Genomic DNA, 16,471 nt, shown 5'->3' on the forward strand with positions numbered 1-16,471 from the left:
ATAGCCGGCCCCATAGACTATACAGAATGGACGATCCAATTGCAACGAGCTGGGTATGAGCACGTCGCGCACATTTTCTTCCTCTGTTTGTTTCTTTTCCACCACCACCACAATCGTCCCTAATCCCCGGCTAGTCCTCGCCCATCTCCCTTTCCTTTTCCCCTTCTGGCTCCATCAACATCTCTACTATTTCATCGCAGCGTATCTCGCCCCGCCAGTGCTAACTATCACGGATTCGAACTCATCGAGTTCCACGCCAGTTCGCCTGGCGGGCTCCCCTTCGCGATTCAACCACACATGTCTATAGTCTCTCGAACAAGGTTGCAGCTCCTAGCCCGCAAACTCGCGTTCACACTAACTTCAAAATCACCATCGATCCTGCGATACATCCATGCACTATTGTCTCTTTCCATCCTATTCCTCACATATCGCTCATACCATCTATACTGGCTTCACAAAGTCGGCAATGGGGCTTGGGCTCCCGCTTGGCCTACAGCACGAACGTGGCTTGTTCTCAGTATGGCCGCACTCCCAACTTGGTCTGCATTGATGATATGCATAATGCTTGCTTCATTCGTATGCCATCGGTATTCTCGAGAGGTCGTGAAAAAGACGGAGAGGGTCTATCCATGGCTGGAGAGCGCATCGAGTAGAGGAGAGTACGAGGTCGTGTTGGATATGGATCCGGAATCACCTGCTAGGGTGGCGTTCCCTCAGCAGTCTCTGCCGCAGCACCGAGGCTTGGCATTGGGCGTGACGGTGGGGCGGTTGGGGTTAGGCGAGATAAGGTGGAAGGTTTGGATGGGCGTGTATGTGGCGATCATGATTGGGGGGTTGTATGTGGCGGAGACATACGAGCAGCGGTCGGATAACAGATTCAAGAAGGATATCGAGGCGGCTGTGGCAAGGCCCAGAGCGGAAGGCTATGGGACTGGAGGTATACATCCCCGTTTTTCTCTCTTTCCGTTATCCAAGAGCTCATGACCCTATGATTAAGAAGAGAAGGTACTCATCGCAGCCATGTTTTACAATAACGAACGTGTCGTCCCATTCTGGACCCAGGAAATCACCAAGGTCATCCGGTACCTGGGGACGGTGCGTTCTTTCCACTGCCTTCCTCATTGGGACACCGCAACCGTAGACTAAAACATCATCAAAATTCAGGACAACGTCTACATCTCCATCGTCGAGTCCAACTCCGATGATTCCACGCCCTCCCTGCTCCGCGCGTTTGACTCACAACTATCCACAATGAACGTCTCCCGCCGGATCCTTACCAACGACACGTCCATCGCCCGTCCTAAATCCATGTCTACCTCTCTGCCTCGGATCGAGTTCCTCTCCGCCGTTCGAAATCGCGTTATGGAGCCACTCATCAATCAGCCCGATTTTGACCGCGTGGTGTTCAGCAATGATGTGTTCGTAACAGCGGAGGGCGTCGTCGAATTGTTGAATACCCGGGATGGGAACTACGACATGGCGTGTGGTACCGATCTGGCCTATTGGGGGTACGCATTTTCCACTTCCTTCTGCCCCCTCTCCATTCTACACCCTGATATCTTGACTCGACGGACTAACGTATTGTCCGTTTCGCGCCGGTTCTATATCAGCCTACACGACGCCTGGGTGACCCGTGATCGTCTCGGCCATCTTGTCTCCTCTCAATGGCCATACCTCCTCGAGGATACCGGCATGAATGCCATCATGAAAGACGAACCTGCACCGGTCTTCACCTGCTGGAACGGTATCGTCTCTTTCCGTCCCGATCCTTTCCTCCCTCCATCCTCGCGCAAGTCGGGCGCCCTGTCGACGGTGCCAGCAAATTTTGAGGTTCCGGAGAGTCATCCGTGGGTACAGGAAGGAAGAGTGAAGAAGGGAATGGCACCGGTTGAGATGCCGGAGCTGAGGTTTAGGGCGAGTGGACGGAGGGAGTGTTTTGGGAGTGAGAGTTTCAATCTACCGTATGATCTAAGGAGGGTTTACGATATGCAGTGCGTATCCTTTTTTATCTTGCTTCTCCCCCTCGTCTTTGCTGTGGTGCTTGGCTGACTGTCTTAATTCTTTTTTACCGATGCACAGAGAGATATACATGAACCCTCGTGTGATCACATCGTACGAATGGTCCTACTTTGTCTGGTACAAATACATCACTAGGCATTGGCTCGTTAAGTGGTGGATCGAAAAGGTGGAGATGGGGGACGGAATGCATCGAGCGAAAATGATCGTTGGTGAGGCGGACAGGGTGTGGACTTGGGATGGTGGAGAATGTCAACCAGTTGAGTGGCCTTTTCTCTTCGCTATAATATGCGGTGCTAGATGTGTATACACGATGATTTACTGACAGAGTTTATTCGCTGACATAGGGACTGGACTGGTCGTGAACTATAATCTGTGCGGCGGCGTACCGACATGCTTGTGTGGCACCACCGACTCCTAGCCATGGGCGAAATATTGCGCGGTGGCTTTCTGATGTGCCAATAACCCTTCCCAATATTTCCCAGTGTGGAACTGGAACCTCCGAGTCTGCAACACTCTTGGTATCAGATCACGATTCGTACCTCTACCGCCTTCTGAGTCGCTACCGCTCTCAACGCTCTCATTTTCCCGGTCCTCTTCTTGACCACATATACTATACTTACACCCACCCCATATCCACCTATTCTCCCTTCCTCTCACGGGCATTACACACGATTACTACAGCCTCACATTATTACCGCCAAGCATCTCATCCCAATCTCATCCACATTCTACGACACTGCTCTCGATTCTATTTCTACCAAGTGATGTATGACATGCTGGCATCTCAGTTTGCGCCTGTAACTTATTACTCAACCACACGTGGTACATATATGTGTATACCCAAGCTGCTCTCGCTACATACTTACTAGACAGAGACCTTCGTTCATCGTATAATATATGGTCCGAGCAATCGTGTAGCCCAGACACGAATGGCTCTTGTGCGACACAGAGGTCAGGTGGAAGTGCAGAATCAATAACTCTGTTGGATATGTTGAATATCGGTCTGACTCTCCATTAGATAGAGTCCTTGTGTAGGGTCGGCAATAGAACCTTCAAGTTTGGTGAGTGGCGTCGGGGTGCCACACAAAGACTCGCGTGCCACGTTTCAAGCACTGCGCGGCGCCGCTCCTCCAACCACCTTTAACTTTACACGTCCAAAACGCCAGCACCCCCCTCACCTCCGCATACCCAAATGGCGAACTACTATTCTCGTTCACCCCCACCACTCCAACACCCGGTACCTACTCATCCAGCCTTCATCCCAGAACCACCAGCCACGCCCGTTTCCCCACAGGGATACCAGCGTTACACGTCTTCCCCGCCTGCAGCTGGCTCTCATTCGCAGGCTAATATAAATCATCCTTCGGCAGTTGGAATGGCGGCTGCCGCTGCTGCTTCTGGATATCCACAATTTCAACCGCAGGTGCAGGGGACGATGCACCCGGGGGCACAACCCGCGCCTGGACATGGTGTGCCGGACTTCTCGTCCTGGGGGATTGATGGCGCGACGGCGCAGTTGGGGATGCAGTTAGGACAGAATGCAGTGAATGTGGGCCAGCAGTACATGCAGAAAAATGTGCGTTTTGGTTTCTTATTCTTTGTACTTTCGCGTGTTATGAGTGCTGCAGGGGTGTTGAACCGAACGCTTGGTACAGCTCGGCGGGATATTGCCCACAACACAACTGAAATATCAATTCAACGTCTCCAACTCGTATGTCATCCGTAAACTCCGACTGCTCCTCTTCCCGTGGCGACATCGTCCTTGGAATCGAAAACTACGTCGGTCAGAACAAGGTCTTTCCGAGTTTCAGCCACCACGAGATGATATAAATTCGCCAGACCTCTACATTCCTAGTACGTTTGTTTCCCTTCTTTTTGCACATATAATGCGCTTAGACCACCGGACTGACTATATTTACTCGGTGTGTATAGCAATGGCTTTCGTCACATATATTCTTCTCGCCGCTCTTCACTCCGGCCTGCAGTCCCGCTTCGACCCTGAAATCCTCGGAATCACAGCGTCCACTGCACTTCTCATCATGTTGCTCGACTTTTGCGTCCTGAAGGGCGGTTGTTATCTGCTTGGAATACAGAACACTGCGCCGGTGGTCGACGCAGTCGCATATGGTGGCTACAAGTTCGTTGGGTATGTATCGCTTCCTATATATCCGACCATTATGCCCGTGTATCACCCATCGTTATACTGGGTTCGCTAATAATACTTTCTATAGTGTGATCTTGACCATAATCATCGGCCTACTAAACCCAGGCCGGACAATTTGGAGCGTGACATTCCTCTACGCCTTCTTAGCAAACGCTTTCTTCCTCGTACGTCTCCCAACCTGCCTCAATATTCAAGTTATATATTCACCATTCACGTTACTTGTATTCCTGGTCGGTTATCCTGGTCGCCCACCCCGCACTCATGACCAAACAGCTCCGCTCACTCCGTTCCGTCGTCCTCCCAGACGCATCAGCCCCACCAGCCGTCGGCACCGTCTCACACGCCCAACGTTCCCGCAGAATCACTTTCCTCTTCATCGTCGCCGTCACGCAGATATTTTATATGGGACTTTTGGTCCGAGTGTAACCGACTAGTATAGCTATTTCTCCCGCCTCGGTACTTTTGAAATACACTACTCTACAAGCTGTTGGCGCGTTGAACGCTTTATATATAGGAGCGGGAGAGGATGGGCTGGCGGCATTAGTCCAAGGAGTATGAAGGGGTGGATAAAGGGGGCAGAGGGTGTAGGAGATGGACGGATGTCAATAGCCTCATTCTTTCCTGTAAATCTATGGGAGGAGTCGTTGCCCCCGAACGGTGAGGGTGTCCTCATTTAGAGGGCAAAGCAACTTCTCGTGAGAATGCTGTGTTAACGAGATGTTGTACCAGAAGGAGCCGAAGTACATTATTGCAGAAGGACTGTGACTGTAAAATAAAGTCAAAAGAAATAAGAAAAATATTTAGTTCGAATCTGAAAAATCTCCCTGGCGGGGAGTCGAACCCCGCTCTCGCGCGTGACAGGCGCGTGTACTAATCCGATATACTACCAGGGACATATGTGGAAGACCTTCCAGCATTATATGTATGCAGTGTCATGAGGAACGCCACCCACCGTCCCAAGACTCAAAAGTGATCTCGTGGCCTGGGCGCCTATCGACCGACCTTCCTTTCCCGCTCCTCTTGACAGCCACCAGATACTTACTTACCAAAGTGCGCATTAGCCGGTAAATCCTCCAGAACTCATGCGTTCGGGATATGCTTACCAAGTTATTCCACATTATCCGTGTCGATTCTTCTTAGTCGACCTTTGTGCAAGGTCTATCGATCTCGATCAGTGATTGCTTCCTCATTCTTCAATCGCCTCTTGTACATGCTATCTAATTGTTCGTAGGTCGATCACAAAGTCCCTTTTCGCGTTTTTCAGTAAGTAGCTAATCTGGTTTCTATTTGATCCCCCACTAATCCCTAGTTCCTTAAGTATCACGCTCTGACCGACGCTATAACACCCGAGTCTGCAACAACTGAACACATCATTCACAACGTTGGTTTACCTTGATTGACCTCCGATTGACCGTATTACTCACCTCACGATTTTAGCTCCATCGCGCTATTGATTGATGTCAGTCGACCGGCTTCCCCATGAAGTTTGGGCAGACATATTCACCAAACACATGCATGACCGAGACGGACCGGGAGAACTCTACGACCCCAAACATGCTCCAGTCCTATTCACCCTCGTCTGTCGAAAATGGCGTGACACAGCGTTATCGACTGCAAAACTGTGGACGAACCTTTGGCTCCCACGACCTCCGAGAGAGCTTGGGGCCCTTCAATTGTATATCAACGCGGTGAAGGGTTGGTTGAAATGCTCTCAGACGTTGCCGATACATATTCAAGTTCGCAATCTAGAGGTCATCTCGACGTCTTCCTCGCAGTCGTATAGTTCCGCGCTCCTGGAGCACGCGTATCGTTGGGAGAGCGTTTACATATATTTTGGCGATCAGGATCCCAGCCTCAGCGTCTTTGATGGCATAGGCGAGACCTCCTTCCCAATACTCAAGTCGTTCGAGATACGTGACAGCTATGGCCCAGTCTCCCATAGCCTGACGCGGGCACTCAAGGCTGCCCCTAACCTTCATACCGTCAGCATCGGACATGCAATTCTAGACGATTCATGGACTCTTCCGTGGTCGAACTTGTCCTCCATTGTGCTGTCGATACAGGCTGGCTCGGAGCAGGTCGAGCAAAGGCTTGACATGGAATTTTTCGTTTTCGCCATGTCCACCTGCACCCGCCTGCGCTCGTTGCGCCTCAGCTTCGGCTTCGGATATTGGGTCGTCGGCGAGCGGGACATCATACTCGCATCCAAATCGGCCACTGTACCTTCATTGGAGAGCCTGGTCCTGGAGATGGACCTCACCAGCATCACTCCCCTATTCGCGAAAGCTCTCATCCTCCCGAACTTGAGGTTCCTCGCCTTTCACGTCGACGATGACCTGTGGGGCTACGATTGTTGGGAGAGGTTCGTTGAATTCGTACAACACTTTTCCAGTACCCTTGAGGATCTCAGCCTATACAAAATGCCGTTAGACGAGGAGCAACTCATCGAGCTGCTCACTAAATTCCCTCGCCTCGCCCGGCTCCGTCTCAGCGCTACGAAATATTTGACGTATTGGGACATGTTGTTCCGCTACCTTTGCTCTCAAACGTGTCCGAACATTCTTCTCGAAGAATTGATCATCGACCGTCCGTGGAGATCAGATACGTGCGAGTGGGGTTATAAGGCATTGGTAGAGATGGTAAAATCGAGGCGAACGGGGCAACTTGGTAGTGGGGCATCGGAGTGTTCGCAGTTATTGTCGTTACATCTGCTTAGTGAGGACGCGACGAGGATGGAACAGGGTAACCCGGAGGAATATGCGAAGCTCATGCAATTGATTGAACAAGGGTTGAAGTTGACGACCAGTCCTGAGTCGTGACAATGAGGTCAATTAGCATGACGAGGATATAGGAGGATGAAAGTTACTGTAGTAGCTCTTTCTGTGTAGTGCCATGTACCTCGCTCCTGTGTATAGTAAACGGTTGGCCTGGATGTGGCGTATCTGCGAACGACTGTCTCGCCATTTCAATGCCTGACTGTGGGGACTACGTAAAGCTGCATAAAGTATGATGACACGAGTCGTCACATTCACATGACTTCGTGACGGTCGCCTAGAAACAATGCAGGCGCTTTCTTCAGCTTTTGCGGCAGTCCTTCAAACCGGTGTACCTTACAGCACTCATTGTCTGTACGTTGCCTTGTTATCCAAAGAACATGTTATGCCATGTATCTGGCGACTAATAATATTGCTCAATTCGTATAGGGCTCGCCATACTGAAATCCAAGACGCGGGCCCCTAGCTGCTCCGGTAGAGAACGCATCCGACTCTCGTAAATCATAGGCAACGTCGGTATACCTTATGCACTTCATCTTTCTGTCAAAGGTCATACCACTCATCCCCACGGATCACAGTTTCTCCCAGCTATCGATCAATGTCGGTCAATCGCGTCCCGCCTGAGATATGGGCACATATATTCATCAAGTATATGAAGGACTCCCGCTACTGCCGGAGCCTCGGACCCAAACACGCTCCCATCATCTTCACGCTTGTCTGCCGAAAGTGGAGAGCCACTGCGTTGTCGACTCCACAGTTGTGGACAAACCTGTGGCTTCCACAACCTCCAAAACAGTGGGCGCCCTTGCGACTATACATCATCGCGGTGAAGGGCTGGCTGAGATGCTCTCACCCACTCCCCATACATCTTCACGTTCGTGTTCTGAAGTGTATGCCGCCTACGTTCCTCAGATCCCTTGTCTCGGCGCTCCTCGAGCATGCACGACGATGGGAAAGCGTCGTGATCTTTTTTGAGCGCAACAATTCAAGTCTTACCGTTTTCGATGAAGTCGATGAAAGCTTCTTCCCACTCCTGAAGTCATTCGACATCTCTGATAGTTGCGGCCCAGTCTCCCACAACCTGACGCACGCTCTCAAGGCAGCCCCCAACCTTCATTCTGTCGGTCTCAATCACTCCATCCTCGATGACTCCTGGAGCCTGTCGTGGTCGAACTTGACCAATCTTTGGATGTCGATTTCTACGGGCGTTGACGCAGTCGAGCAACGCCTGGACATGAACTTTTTCGTCTCCGCCATGACCGCCTGCACCTGCCTGCGTTCTCTAACACTCAGCTTCGACGTCGGACTCGCATGGGACGATGAACATACAACCATCGTGTCGACCGTCAACCAAGCCACCATACCTTCCTTAGAGGCCCTCGACCTTCAAATGGATCCCGACGTCATCGCCATATTCGCTCCGGCTCTCATCCTCCCTAACTTAAATGCACTCACCTTACACACGGGGGGAGAGCCATGGAATATAGACGCCTGGGATGTCTTCACCGATTTCGTGCTGCATTTCCACAGCTCTCTTCGACACCTTGGCCTCAATGACGCCCAGGTTGAGACGGATCAACTCGCCGACCTCCTCATATTATTGCCACGCTTGGTCCAGCTCGAGCTCAGGAATATCAGCCGCCTAGCTCATTGGGATGTACTCTTCATGTACCTCTGGCAAGAGCCGATGAACCTGAACCGGCGTCTCGAGGGACTGCTCCTTGTGCGTCCACAGCGCCTGGGAGAGCTCAAAAGTTTTCACGAAGGACCGCATTCGTGGGGATATGAGAAGCTGTTGGAGATGCTGAAGAAGAGACGATCGTGGCCCGAAGGTGGTAGTGGTTCTGGGGGAGCCGATGACAATGGACCAGGGGATCACGGCTGCTCGCAGTTGAAGTCTCTTTACATGTTGCGCGACGATTTAGAGAGAATGAACAAGGAGAGCCCGCAGGATTATGCGGGGCTTATGCAATTGGTCGATCAAGGGTTAGAGTTGTCAACTGATCACGATATCGGTGCTGAGGACGAAGATGACGAAGATGCCATTGATGAAGACTAGTATGATGGTTCTTGTGGCGGTCAGTCTGTGCGGTCCCTCATAGGGTATGTCTGTCGAGCTTCGCAATGGATCATAGACTTTGCTGACCGTTAACTCGGATATAATGAATACACCATAGTACCGAGGAGAGCAATGTGGCCTGCGTGGCACCCTATGTTGGGCTTGTACGCAGTGATTGTGCTGGATGATATGTATGAGGCGACCTTGACTCCATACTTCAACCCTGTTGCTTTGTAAATTATATCACACGCACGACTAATCTGGGCATGATCGACGGGGTAACGCTGAAGGTCTGCCTGTTGGAAACTGGGGTCTACAGAATAACATAGTCGTTTCCGACATCGATCTGATCAAGCGGGACGAAGTACCGCAGAGTCTAGTTCCTCAAAGCTTTCACCTTCTCGACCAAGACATTCCACCCCTTCACGCCCTCACCAGCGCTTGGACCTTGTTCGAGTCCCTCCACCCACCTCTTCACAGTCTCCTTCACATCCTCACTGCCCTCCAGTCGTATCCTCTCCAGCAGTTCAGCGACGACGAAAGCCCCTCCGCCCTTCGCGATCTCCAGAGTCCTCTCCTTCCCGACGATGCGCACGAAGGATTCTGCAAAGTCTTTGGCTGACCATCGAGGGCATGGCTCGATAGATTTCGTGGTGTGAGAGAAGTGCCCGCCTTGAAGAAGGGTCTTGTAAAGCCGCGATGTGTGAGGGAGGTCGATTGGATGGGGCTTTGTTGGGTCTAACGACGGATACGATGATATAAGAGACTGAAGCAGAGATTCTGTAGCTGCTGATTTATCTGCAGAGATCCATCGAGCGCGAGTCAGCGCCACATCGCCCATGTGATGTCGAAGAAACTAATCAGCGAACCTCCATCGGCCTCGAGCATTACCTCCATAACAACCAAACTCCCTGCTGTATCCCGACTGACGATCTTCCCATCCTTCGCCACCCATGCCAATAAATCCGCGCTAGCAGCAGCTCTGACCTCCGCGGCTCTGACGTCCGCGTCCTTCTTACTCGTCTTCGCCCTTATTGGGTCTGTTTCGGCTAGTGTTGCGATTATGGCTGGTGTGAGGGTTCGTCGCGAGCGGGGGATAATTGGGTAGAGTAATGAACGGCATCCGTGAGAACTTTGATAGAGATCAGATGCATGGAGGGTGATTGCAGGTATGAGGGTTTTGGCGAGCATTTTGGTATCGCTGGAAGAGCGAGCATGCGTCAGCTGGCCAGGTCCCGAACGACAAGAAGAGGATAACGTACTCGATCACATCGAGAGCCGTAAAAAGAGCAAGCTGCGCAGAATCGTCTTGGGCCATTTTGCGTGCATGTTCTTTCATATTTTTCACAATTTGTTTTCGGTCCTGTGAAAACGTGTCAGGATGGTCGAGTAACTTAACGATAGTAGCTTCTGAACCGACCTTGGCGGTCCCCTGAACCAAGAACTCTCGGACAGCCCGGCTTCCGTCCTTTGTGTGGACCATATCCGCCAGATTGTCCTCACAACTAATTCATATCAAAGGTTAGACTCACAGTGAAGAAGAGTATGCGCTTACCTCTCTAATATCTCATGCCTGAGCTTATCCCGTTCAGCCTCGTCCGGGATTTCGTTGATCTCCATGAGGTACTCCAAAAGAGCACGATGCACAATGGCCCATCTCAGGGAACCCTTGTCCGGATTATTGAATCTACAAATGAACCTGTCAGCGCATATTTCAGTTAGGGATTCAATCCAACGCACATGGTCACGAGGTTCTCTTTCAATGCCGCAAGCACTCGTTTCCGTCTCTCGAGATCCGCTCCCTCCAAGACACCCTTCAAACCCTTCCTCGATTTCTCCTTATCCTGTTCACTACCTGTGGTGATTGAGAACAGAGCGGTCTCTCGTCCATAGAAATCACGAAGGAGAATTGCGCGCTCATACGCATTTGCATGGAGTTCAAAAGAGTCTGCGATAACCCCAGAGGCTTCACGATGAAGTAGAAGGCGGATAACGCTAGACTGGAACTCGGTGAGAATGGACAACCGGTGTGTAGGGCATAGCTTGATGAGCTTCGTCACTAAGAACTGTTAACGATGAACAGTCAATAATATTGAGCGCATGCGACCCGATGAGATCCACGCACCTTAGAATATTTGTTCTGCGCGAGCTCCTTGTACCTTCCCTTCAGCTCTACCGCGATCTCGTCTCTTTGCGACTGATTCCCATGCTTGACCGCTGTCTGGACTATCCTGCTCGCATCGTGCTTGAACACGATCTCCTGGACCTTCCCTCTAATGACATTCATGAGAGCTTTGATATGCTTCTCGCGTTCCGGTTTGGGGATTTCTTTCTGGCGGGCGAGTGCCCAGGTGCTCTTTGCTGAAGTAAGGAGTTCGGAGTGGGGTTTTTGAGCTTTTCGTTGCTCGTGGAGCACCTTCTGGGCTTTGTGAGATTCCCTCGCGGCTTTGAGAACCAAAGACAATTCATTATACATCTGAAGAAGTATAGTGTGGCAGTTGACTTACCGTTCGGATCCTTGACCTGTTTCTGTTCGGCTTCCCCTCCCAGTCCTTTGTCGACGTCCATCTCAGCATCAGCATCCTCCATGTCTACATCTCCTTCTCCCAGAACATCGTCTCCAGTATCCGAGTCGTCTTCGGAGGCTTCGCTTTCTTCTACAGGTACGACAGGCCGTGCGCGTTTTTTAGGTGCAGGATCCGACTTGGCCGCTGCGATGTGGGCCTTTTTTGCGGCAGGACCTGCTTGAGATTGAGCTGGTCGCTTTTTGAAGTTCTTTGAGTTGGGAGCCGGCATAGGGATGAAGTGGATTATTTGAAGGAACGGTAGACGAGAAGTTGTAGGGAAAGGGAGAATGTGCAAGAGCTACAGTCTTTGCCACGGAGAAAATGCTCCAGTCAATCTTGATTGCCTTTTCGGTAAGTGTGGCACTTGTGTGGCCCAACAATTCAATGCTGGGTTCGACAGTCGACTCTACTTGAATTGCTGAAGGAAAAAAACCTGAAAAACATTGCATGGCATAATATTCAGTATCTGTTCCCTACGGTAATATATAGGAAGGTCAAAGCCTGAGAGTGAACAAGACAAGCAGTACTAGTCCGATACAAATCGAAGTACACCTCCGGCCTCCATTCACGAAGTCCCTCTATTCCAACAAGGTATCATTCTCCTATTCACAAAACCCCTCAATCAAAATGCCACGATCCTCGAAATGATGTAGCGACGCAGCAAAATCATCAATTGAACCACCTCCCATCCGAAGATCCTGGGCACCGAATGTGTGCTTCATCGAAGGCGAATCCAACGGAAACTGGCTGGGATTAAAGAACCGAAGAATCTTCAATGATCCCACGGATGCCGGCAGATCTGGAGTACCCCTGCAAAGCCACTTCAAAGCCAGCTCTGGAGTCAGTGTCGATCCAAAGCTCTGGCCGTCCACGACCCAATCGGTATAATTGAGAAAGAGTCCGAGATGTGTGACAGAAGGGGGGAGAAGGAAGAGCAAGTCGTGAGCCTTCTCCTCGAATCGGAGGTCTATCTCGTTTAGGTAGACGATGAGTCGCGTCACGTTCGGGCAGTACTCGCGGAAGTAGCCCAACGCACGGCGCTGTCTTTCGGGAGAGAAATCTGACAGGACGATGGTCTTCAGCCGGGAGCCTTGGATAGCTAGAAATTTTCCCGCGGCCGGAGAGGTGCTACTGATGACGACTGTGGATAGAGAAGGGTATGGAGGGTTTGAGGCGTCCTGCTCGCAGGAGCAACCCCGCATGCGATTAGAAATTTCGACGCCTGATACGATGGAAGGTAGCTGCAGCGCACAAAGGCTGCACGCTTGGACAGTGGAGATCCAGACGTGAGGATGAACGGTTCGCAGCCGAGAAAAGCCACGCAGAACAGTATCTCCACGGACGGTTGCGCTCGGCACGAGGTTGTCCACGATAGTATGCTCCAACCGAAGCAGTGAACTGCCTGCAGTGGTAATGAGAGCGTTCCACGCCTGCTCCGGAATTATGAGGGGAGGTGTTGTTGATCCAGCGACGGACAAAGGACGTGGTGCACCAATCACCAGAATTTGGAGGTTGGGCATGGATCGAAAGATGTCGGCGAGGTGTAGGAGCACGGGAACATTGGCGTATGCAGGGCCCGTTGGCAAATCCCTCATGGAAAGGCTCAGTCGGCGTGTTCGATGCCCAAGTGGAATGGAGGAATCGTCTGGGGTAGTTGGATTAGCGGCGGCCTTTAGTAAAGTAGTTGCTAGTTGCGCCATATCTTGGGTTCGAGAAAGCAGGATGGACTCGTATAGCAGAGGCTGCACTAAGTCATGCCATCGCTTGCATACGAGCGTCAACCGGAGCTTCGTGGAATTCGACAACCGAATTGAAGGAAATAATGCGTCCACTGGTAGACACAAAACCGTGTTCCACAGCCGGACGTCAGAGGCGAAAGGGTCGTCGTGATCAATGTCGAGGCTGCCAGATACAAAGGTCGCATGATGGAAAATCTTCAGCCAGATTTCGTTGGGGAGAGTGAATGATTCTGAAATAGATCGTAAGTCTAGGATGCAGGCGTGATCGATTGTTCAGTGCAAATGGACTGACCGGTATGCTTCGGAGGTTTGGGAGCATCGATTTCTGGAGCGTTTGTGCGTATGAGGTCGCGGTAGTTCTCTACTACAAACTTATACATGTTCTTTCTCTGTTGTGATCTCGGGAATGGTCGGCTAAAATAGTTCGTTAAGCTCAGAACAAGGATCATCCACATTCAAAGTATGAGCTCCGTCGTCGCCGAGCCCAGGACTCGGACGGCGCTGTGCACTCTGTTCTTATATAGGTAAGGACGACTCACGAAGTTTCTGGGGCACCTACGATGATTCTAGGAGGAAGCGATGCTACGTATCGGCGACCTTTAGACTCAAGCCACGGTTATATACAAAGGCTGCCTGGAGATGCGACATGCCACAATCGCCACGACCGTCGACCACGATTCGGCAGTGACACGTAAGAGATGGTGCCACAGTGGCGCAAGTTCCCACACAGAAAAGACGTGGTCAGAGGACAGTACCCTGATAAAGCCTCAGTCTGGATAAAACTATGTCAAATACGGTATAATAGATCATCGCAGTCCACGTAGTAAAGGCCCGCTATGGTGCACAGGGTAGCTAGAGAGCGACGTTCCTCAGCCAGCGATTCACCATGGCCAGACTTTCTTGCGGTTTATCGTGCGGTACCTACACACAAGGGATAGTATGTCGCAAAAATAAGTGGTGTAAATGATGCATAAAGACGTACCATGTGTCCCGATTCAAATACAGTAGCAAATGTCAGTCCCTTCGCACTTCTCGTCAAGCCTGCAGCCCTCCCGCCGACAATCCACTCCCTCAAGGTCTGACTTCCGTATTCTATTTTGCCAGTCCAGTCCATGTCTAGCGTCCATCTCTCATTCCCTACCCAGTTAGCTATCGCATCATAATTTCCGACATATACGAGCACTCGGACTCCTCGATCGAGCAGGGCCGCGATGTAGTCATGTGAGGATTGGAACTCGTCTCCTGAGGCTTCGAAGGCTCTGTTCACTGCCCACCCGACGGTGCTGAAGTTCTGGGGTACGGCGTCATCGACACCAAGAGACTCTCGAATGGAGGTTTGGCTCAAATATTTCCCAACGGATCTGTATGTAATAAGGTCAAGATTGTGATATGGCATCTTTATCTCGAATGCTTACAAGGAAATATAATAACATATTGTTTCGGTCACTTCTCCTTCACAAACGGTTCTAATGTCGTACACACTGAGACCTGGCAGGCACGAATATATGTGAGCAGCACGAATGATCAAAGCGTATGAGGCACAACACCAACCGCTCGAGAACATAGGGACTGTCAACTCAGTATCACAAAACTGGTGAGCAGCCTGGCAGTTTATCTGGTCATACTGGTCTATGCAACTGTCTTTTAGCAGTCTTTGACACCGTTGAACCTATAGTAGAAACACGTCGACGTTGAGGGTATAGGCGATTTGTTTTTCGTGGTGGTTACATACCGCCTTTTCCATCCGTACGCATGTACTGAGTCTACGTATTGAGCGAGATTTCTGGGTTGAAATACTGCGGACTGACCTTATTGGGAGGAAAGGCGTCAGCGGAGCCGAAACTGCTGAACAAGAAAAGTCGTTGTACGAAAGCGTCATGCTATACGGGTCAGTTACACCGTTTCCTGAAGGGACACATAAGCATATGACGTCAACAAATACAGGAAATAAAGCACCTATCATGACGCTTGTTAGATTGATGGGCTCCATGCCAATCTCCACGAGCTTTGCGTTCTGGTCGTATATCTCCGCCGCAAACACAGGCGTATAGCGCCCCTAGCAGCAAATATACATGGTTTAGAAATTAATATTGAAGAGACTTGCTCGAGCTTACGCCGTAAGATTCTCCTGCAACATGGAACGGACGTCCCTTCAGCGAAGAGAAGCTATTGAACAAGATCGCGATGAAAGCGGCCATGTCTTTTGCGGCTTCAGGGGTGCTTGACTTATAGGAGAAAATGAAGGCTCAGTGAGATGCACATGAACGGGACGTCCAGCTAAGGGTAGCCCACCACAGTTTCCCCGTACTCTGCATAAGAGAAGCCCACTCCAACAGGCTGATCAACGAACAGCACGTTCGCGTTCGCGTTCCAAGAGTACGGATTGAACTCGACGTGCGTATCGTTGACGATGCTACAGGGTCCTATTTTACCCAGGTAAGCTGGTTGTGGTCTTCAAGAGCCCAGAGTGATTCTCCAGCCGCCTACCTAGTTCCATCATCAATCCGATTGAGGCAGATGCGCCGGGACCTGCAAGAAGTCGGCTCTGTCATTGATTGATCCATGTCAACACAACAAAACACGAACCCCCATTGATCCACATTATGACATCGTCTGTGGAAGGATCGTTCCTGCTCTCGAAATAGTAGAAGAAGATATGTCTGACTTCTATGTCGACATATCCAGAGTATGCTCTGGTCATATTCGACATAAGTCAGACGGCGGCAGGAAATTTAGTGCATCATGACTGTGTTCCGAGAGCGACTCACTGAGAAGTGGTATCACAGAAGTCCGTTTTCCTGATTCTGGTACTGTACTGAGGAAAAGCAGGGTGACGAAGAACAGTGAAAGTTTCGCTCAAGGCACCCATGTCATGCTGTTCATATATCTCTGTCGTGGTCCCAACTTCAGCTTGCATAGCAGCCTGTCCAGCCGAAGAGCACAAGGCGGAGACTGCGAAGTTCAACAGACCGAAGGCCTCGGATATCGTGAATATCATACTGCCGAAGTTGAAGTTCACTGTCAAGAGCAAACTGTCGGAAAAGCGCGGGTGGCCATGCCAGGAGTCGGCTACCTCCGCGCCAAGTGTGTGGTAGGTAACGAACTTACTTACGCCACACAGGACAAGTGTACGACGAACAGCTCGCCTC

At 50.9% G+C, this 16,471-nt stretch overlaps 6 protein-coding genes and 1 non-coding gene across 7 annotated transcripts; 3 read left to right on the forward strand and 4 right to left on the reverse strand.

Moving 5' to 3' along the window:
• The first annotated feature begins 999 nt into the window (after positions 1-999).
• On the forward strand, positions 1,000-2,622 carry STEHIDRAFT_82793 (uncharacterized protein). Its single transcript, XM_007306770.1, has 5 exons — positions 1,000-1,095; positions 1,165-1,508; positions 1,611-1,991; positions 2,080-2,275; positions 2,364-2,622. The coding sequence occupies exons 1-5, from the start codon at positions 1,021-1,023 to the stop codon at positions 2,379-2,381; spliced, it is 1,014 nt and encodes a 337-aa protein (XP_007306832.1). The 5' UTR covers positions 1,000-1,020; the 3' UTR covers positions 2,382-2,622.
• A 586-nt stretch (positions 2,623-3,208) lies between these two features.
• On the forward strand, positions 3,209-4,742 carry STEHIDRAFT_82795 (YIF1-domain-containing protein; the record flags this gene model as incomplete). The annotated part of the gene is made up of 5 exons (XM_007306771.1): positions 3,209-3,595; positions 3,675-3,873; positions 3,952-4,165; positions 4,251-4,347; positions 4,457-4,742. 5 exons carry the CDS (start codon positions 3,212-3,214, stop codon positions 4,607-4,609), a joined length of 1,047 nt encoding a protein of 348 aa, XP_007306833.1. The 3' UTR covers positions 4,610-4,742.
• A 261-nt stretch (positions 4,743-5,003) lies between these two features.
• STEHIDRAFT_t215 lies at positions 5,004-5,076 on the reverse strand. The gene has a single exon. It is a non-coding gene; the product is annotated as a tRNA-Asp (tRNA).
• Positions 5,077-5,208: 132 nt separating this feature from the next.
• Positions 5,209-7,093, forward strand: STEHIDRAFT_123463 (uncharacterized protein). The gene is made up of 6 exons (XM_007306951.1): positions 5,209-5,247; positions 5,324-5,357; positions 5,415-5,446; positions 5,502-5,564; positions 5,621-5,878; positions 5,933-7,093. The coding sequence occupies exons 5-6, from the start codon at positions 5,695-5,697 to the stop codon at positions 7,000-7,002; spliced, it is 1,254 nt and encodes a 417-aa protein (XP_007307013.1). The 5' UTR covers positions 5,209-5,247; positions 5,324-5,357; positions 5,415-5,446; positions 5,502-5,564; positions 5,621-5,694; the 3' UTR covers positions 7,003-7,093.
• A 1,501-nt stretch (positions 7,094-8,594) lies between these two features.
• On the reverse strand, positions 8,595-11,794 carry STEHIDRAFT_82798 (ARM repeat-containing protein). The gene is made up of 9 exons (XM_007306772.1): positions 11,524-11,794; positions 11,142-11,461; positions 10,757-11,082; positions 10,572-10,703; positions 10,437-10,521; positions 10,279-10,379; positions 9,886-10,217; positions 9,135-9,814; positions 8,595-9,060 (listed from the first exon to the last, which is right to left on the reverse strand). The coding sequence occupies exons 1-8, from the start codon at positions 11,603-11,605 to the stop codon at positions 9,393-9,395; spliced, it is 1,800 nt and encodes a 599-aa protein (XP_007306834.1). The 5' UTR covers positions 11,606-11,794; the 3' UTR covers positions 8,595-9,060; positions 9,135-9,392.
• Positions 11,795-12,037: 243 nt separating this feature from the next.
• Positions 12,038-13,702, reverse strand: STEHIDRAFT_140892 (uncharacterized protein; the record flags this gene model as incomplete). The annotated part of the gene is made up of 2 exons (XM_007306952.1): positions 12,038-13,270; positions 13,615-13,702. The coding sequence occupies 2 exons, from the start codon at positions 13,700-13,702 to the stop codon at positions 12,186-12,188; spliced, it is 1,173 nt and encodes a 390-aa protein (XP_007307014.1). The 3' UTR covers positions 12,038-12,185.
• A 472-nt stretch (positions 13,703-14,174) lies between these two features.
• On the reverse strand, positions 14,175-16,191 carry STEHIDRAFT_62458 (serine carboxypeptidase; the record flags this gene model as incomplete). Its single annotated transcript, XM_007306747.1, has 12 exons — positions 14,175-14,243; positions 14,305-14,683; positions 14,738-14,810; positions 14,874-14,991; positions 15,055-15,079; positions 15,131-15,227; positions 15,279-15,378; positions 15,437-15,547; positions 15,615-15,745; positions 15,810-15,851; positions 15,909-16,015; positions 16,091-16,191. 12 exons carry the CDS (start codon positions 16,189-16,191, stop codon positions 14,175-14,177), a joined length of 1,353 nt encoding a protein of 450 aa, XP_007306809.1.
• Between the last annotated feature and the right edge of the window lie 280 nt (positions 16,192-16,471).

This window comes from Stereum hirsutum (genome assembly GCF_000264905.1).
Source record: "Stereum hirsutum FP-91666 SS1 unplaced genomic scaffold STEHIscaffold_12, whole genome shotgun sequence".
Lineage (NCBI taxonomy): Eukaryota > Fungi > Basidiomycota > Agaricomycetes > Russulales > Stereaceae > Stereum > Stereum hirsutum.

Coding starts and splice junctions, on each gene's coding strand:
- STEHIDRAFT_82793 (XM_007306770.1), top strand. CDS start 1,021: ATGTTTTACAATAACGAACGTGTCGTCCCATTCTGGACCCAGGAAATC. Junction 1,509..1,610: donor ACCGATCTGGCCTATTGGGG/GTACGCATTTTC, acceptor GTTCTATATCAG/CCTACACGACGCCTGGGTGA. Junction 1,992..2,079: donor AGGAGGGTTTACGATATGCA/GTGCGTATCCTT, acceptor ACCGATGCACAG/AGAGATATACATGAACCCTC.
- STEHIDRAFT_123463 (XM_007306951.1), top strand. CDS start 5,695: ATGCATGACCGAGACGGACCGGGAGAACTCTACGACCCCAAACATGCT. Junction 5,879..5,932: donor GTATATCAACGCGGTGAAGG/GTTGGTTGAAAT, acceptor TTCGCAATCTAG/AGGTCATCTCGACGTCTTCC.
- STEHIDRAFT_82798 (XM_007306772.1), bottom strand. CDS start 11,605: ATGGAGGATGCTGATGCTGAGATGGACGTCGACAAAGGACTGGGAGGG. Junction 11,083..11,141: donor CGCAGAACAAATATTCTAAG/GTGCGTGGATCT, acceptor CATCGTTAACAG/TTCTTAGTGACGAAGCTCAT. Junction 10,380..10,436: donor TGGTTCAGGGGACCGCCAAG/GTCGGTTCAGAA, acceptor ACGTTTTCACAG/GACCGAAAACAAATTGTGAA.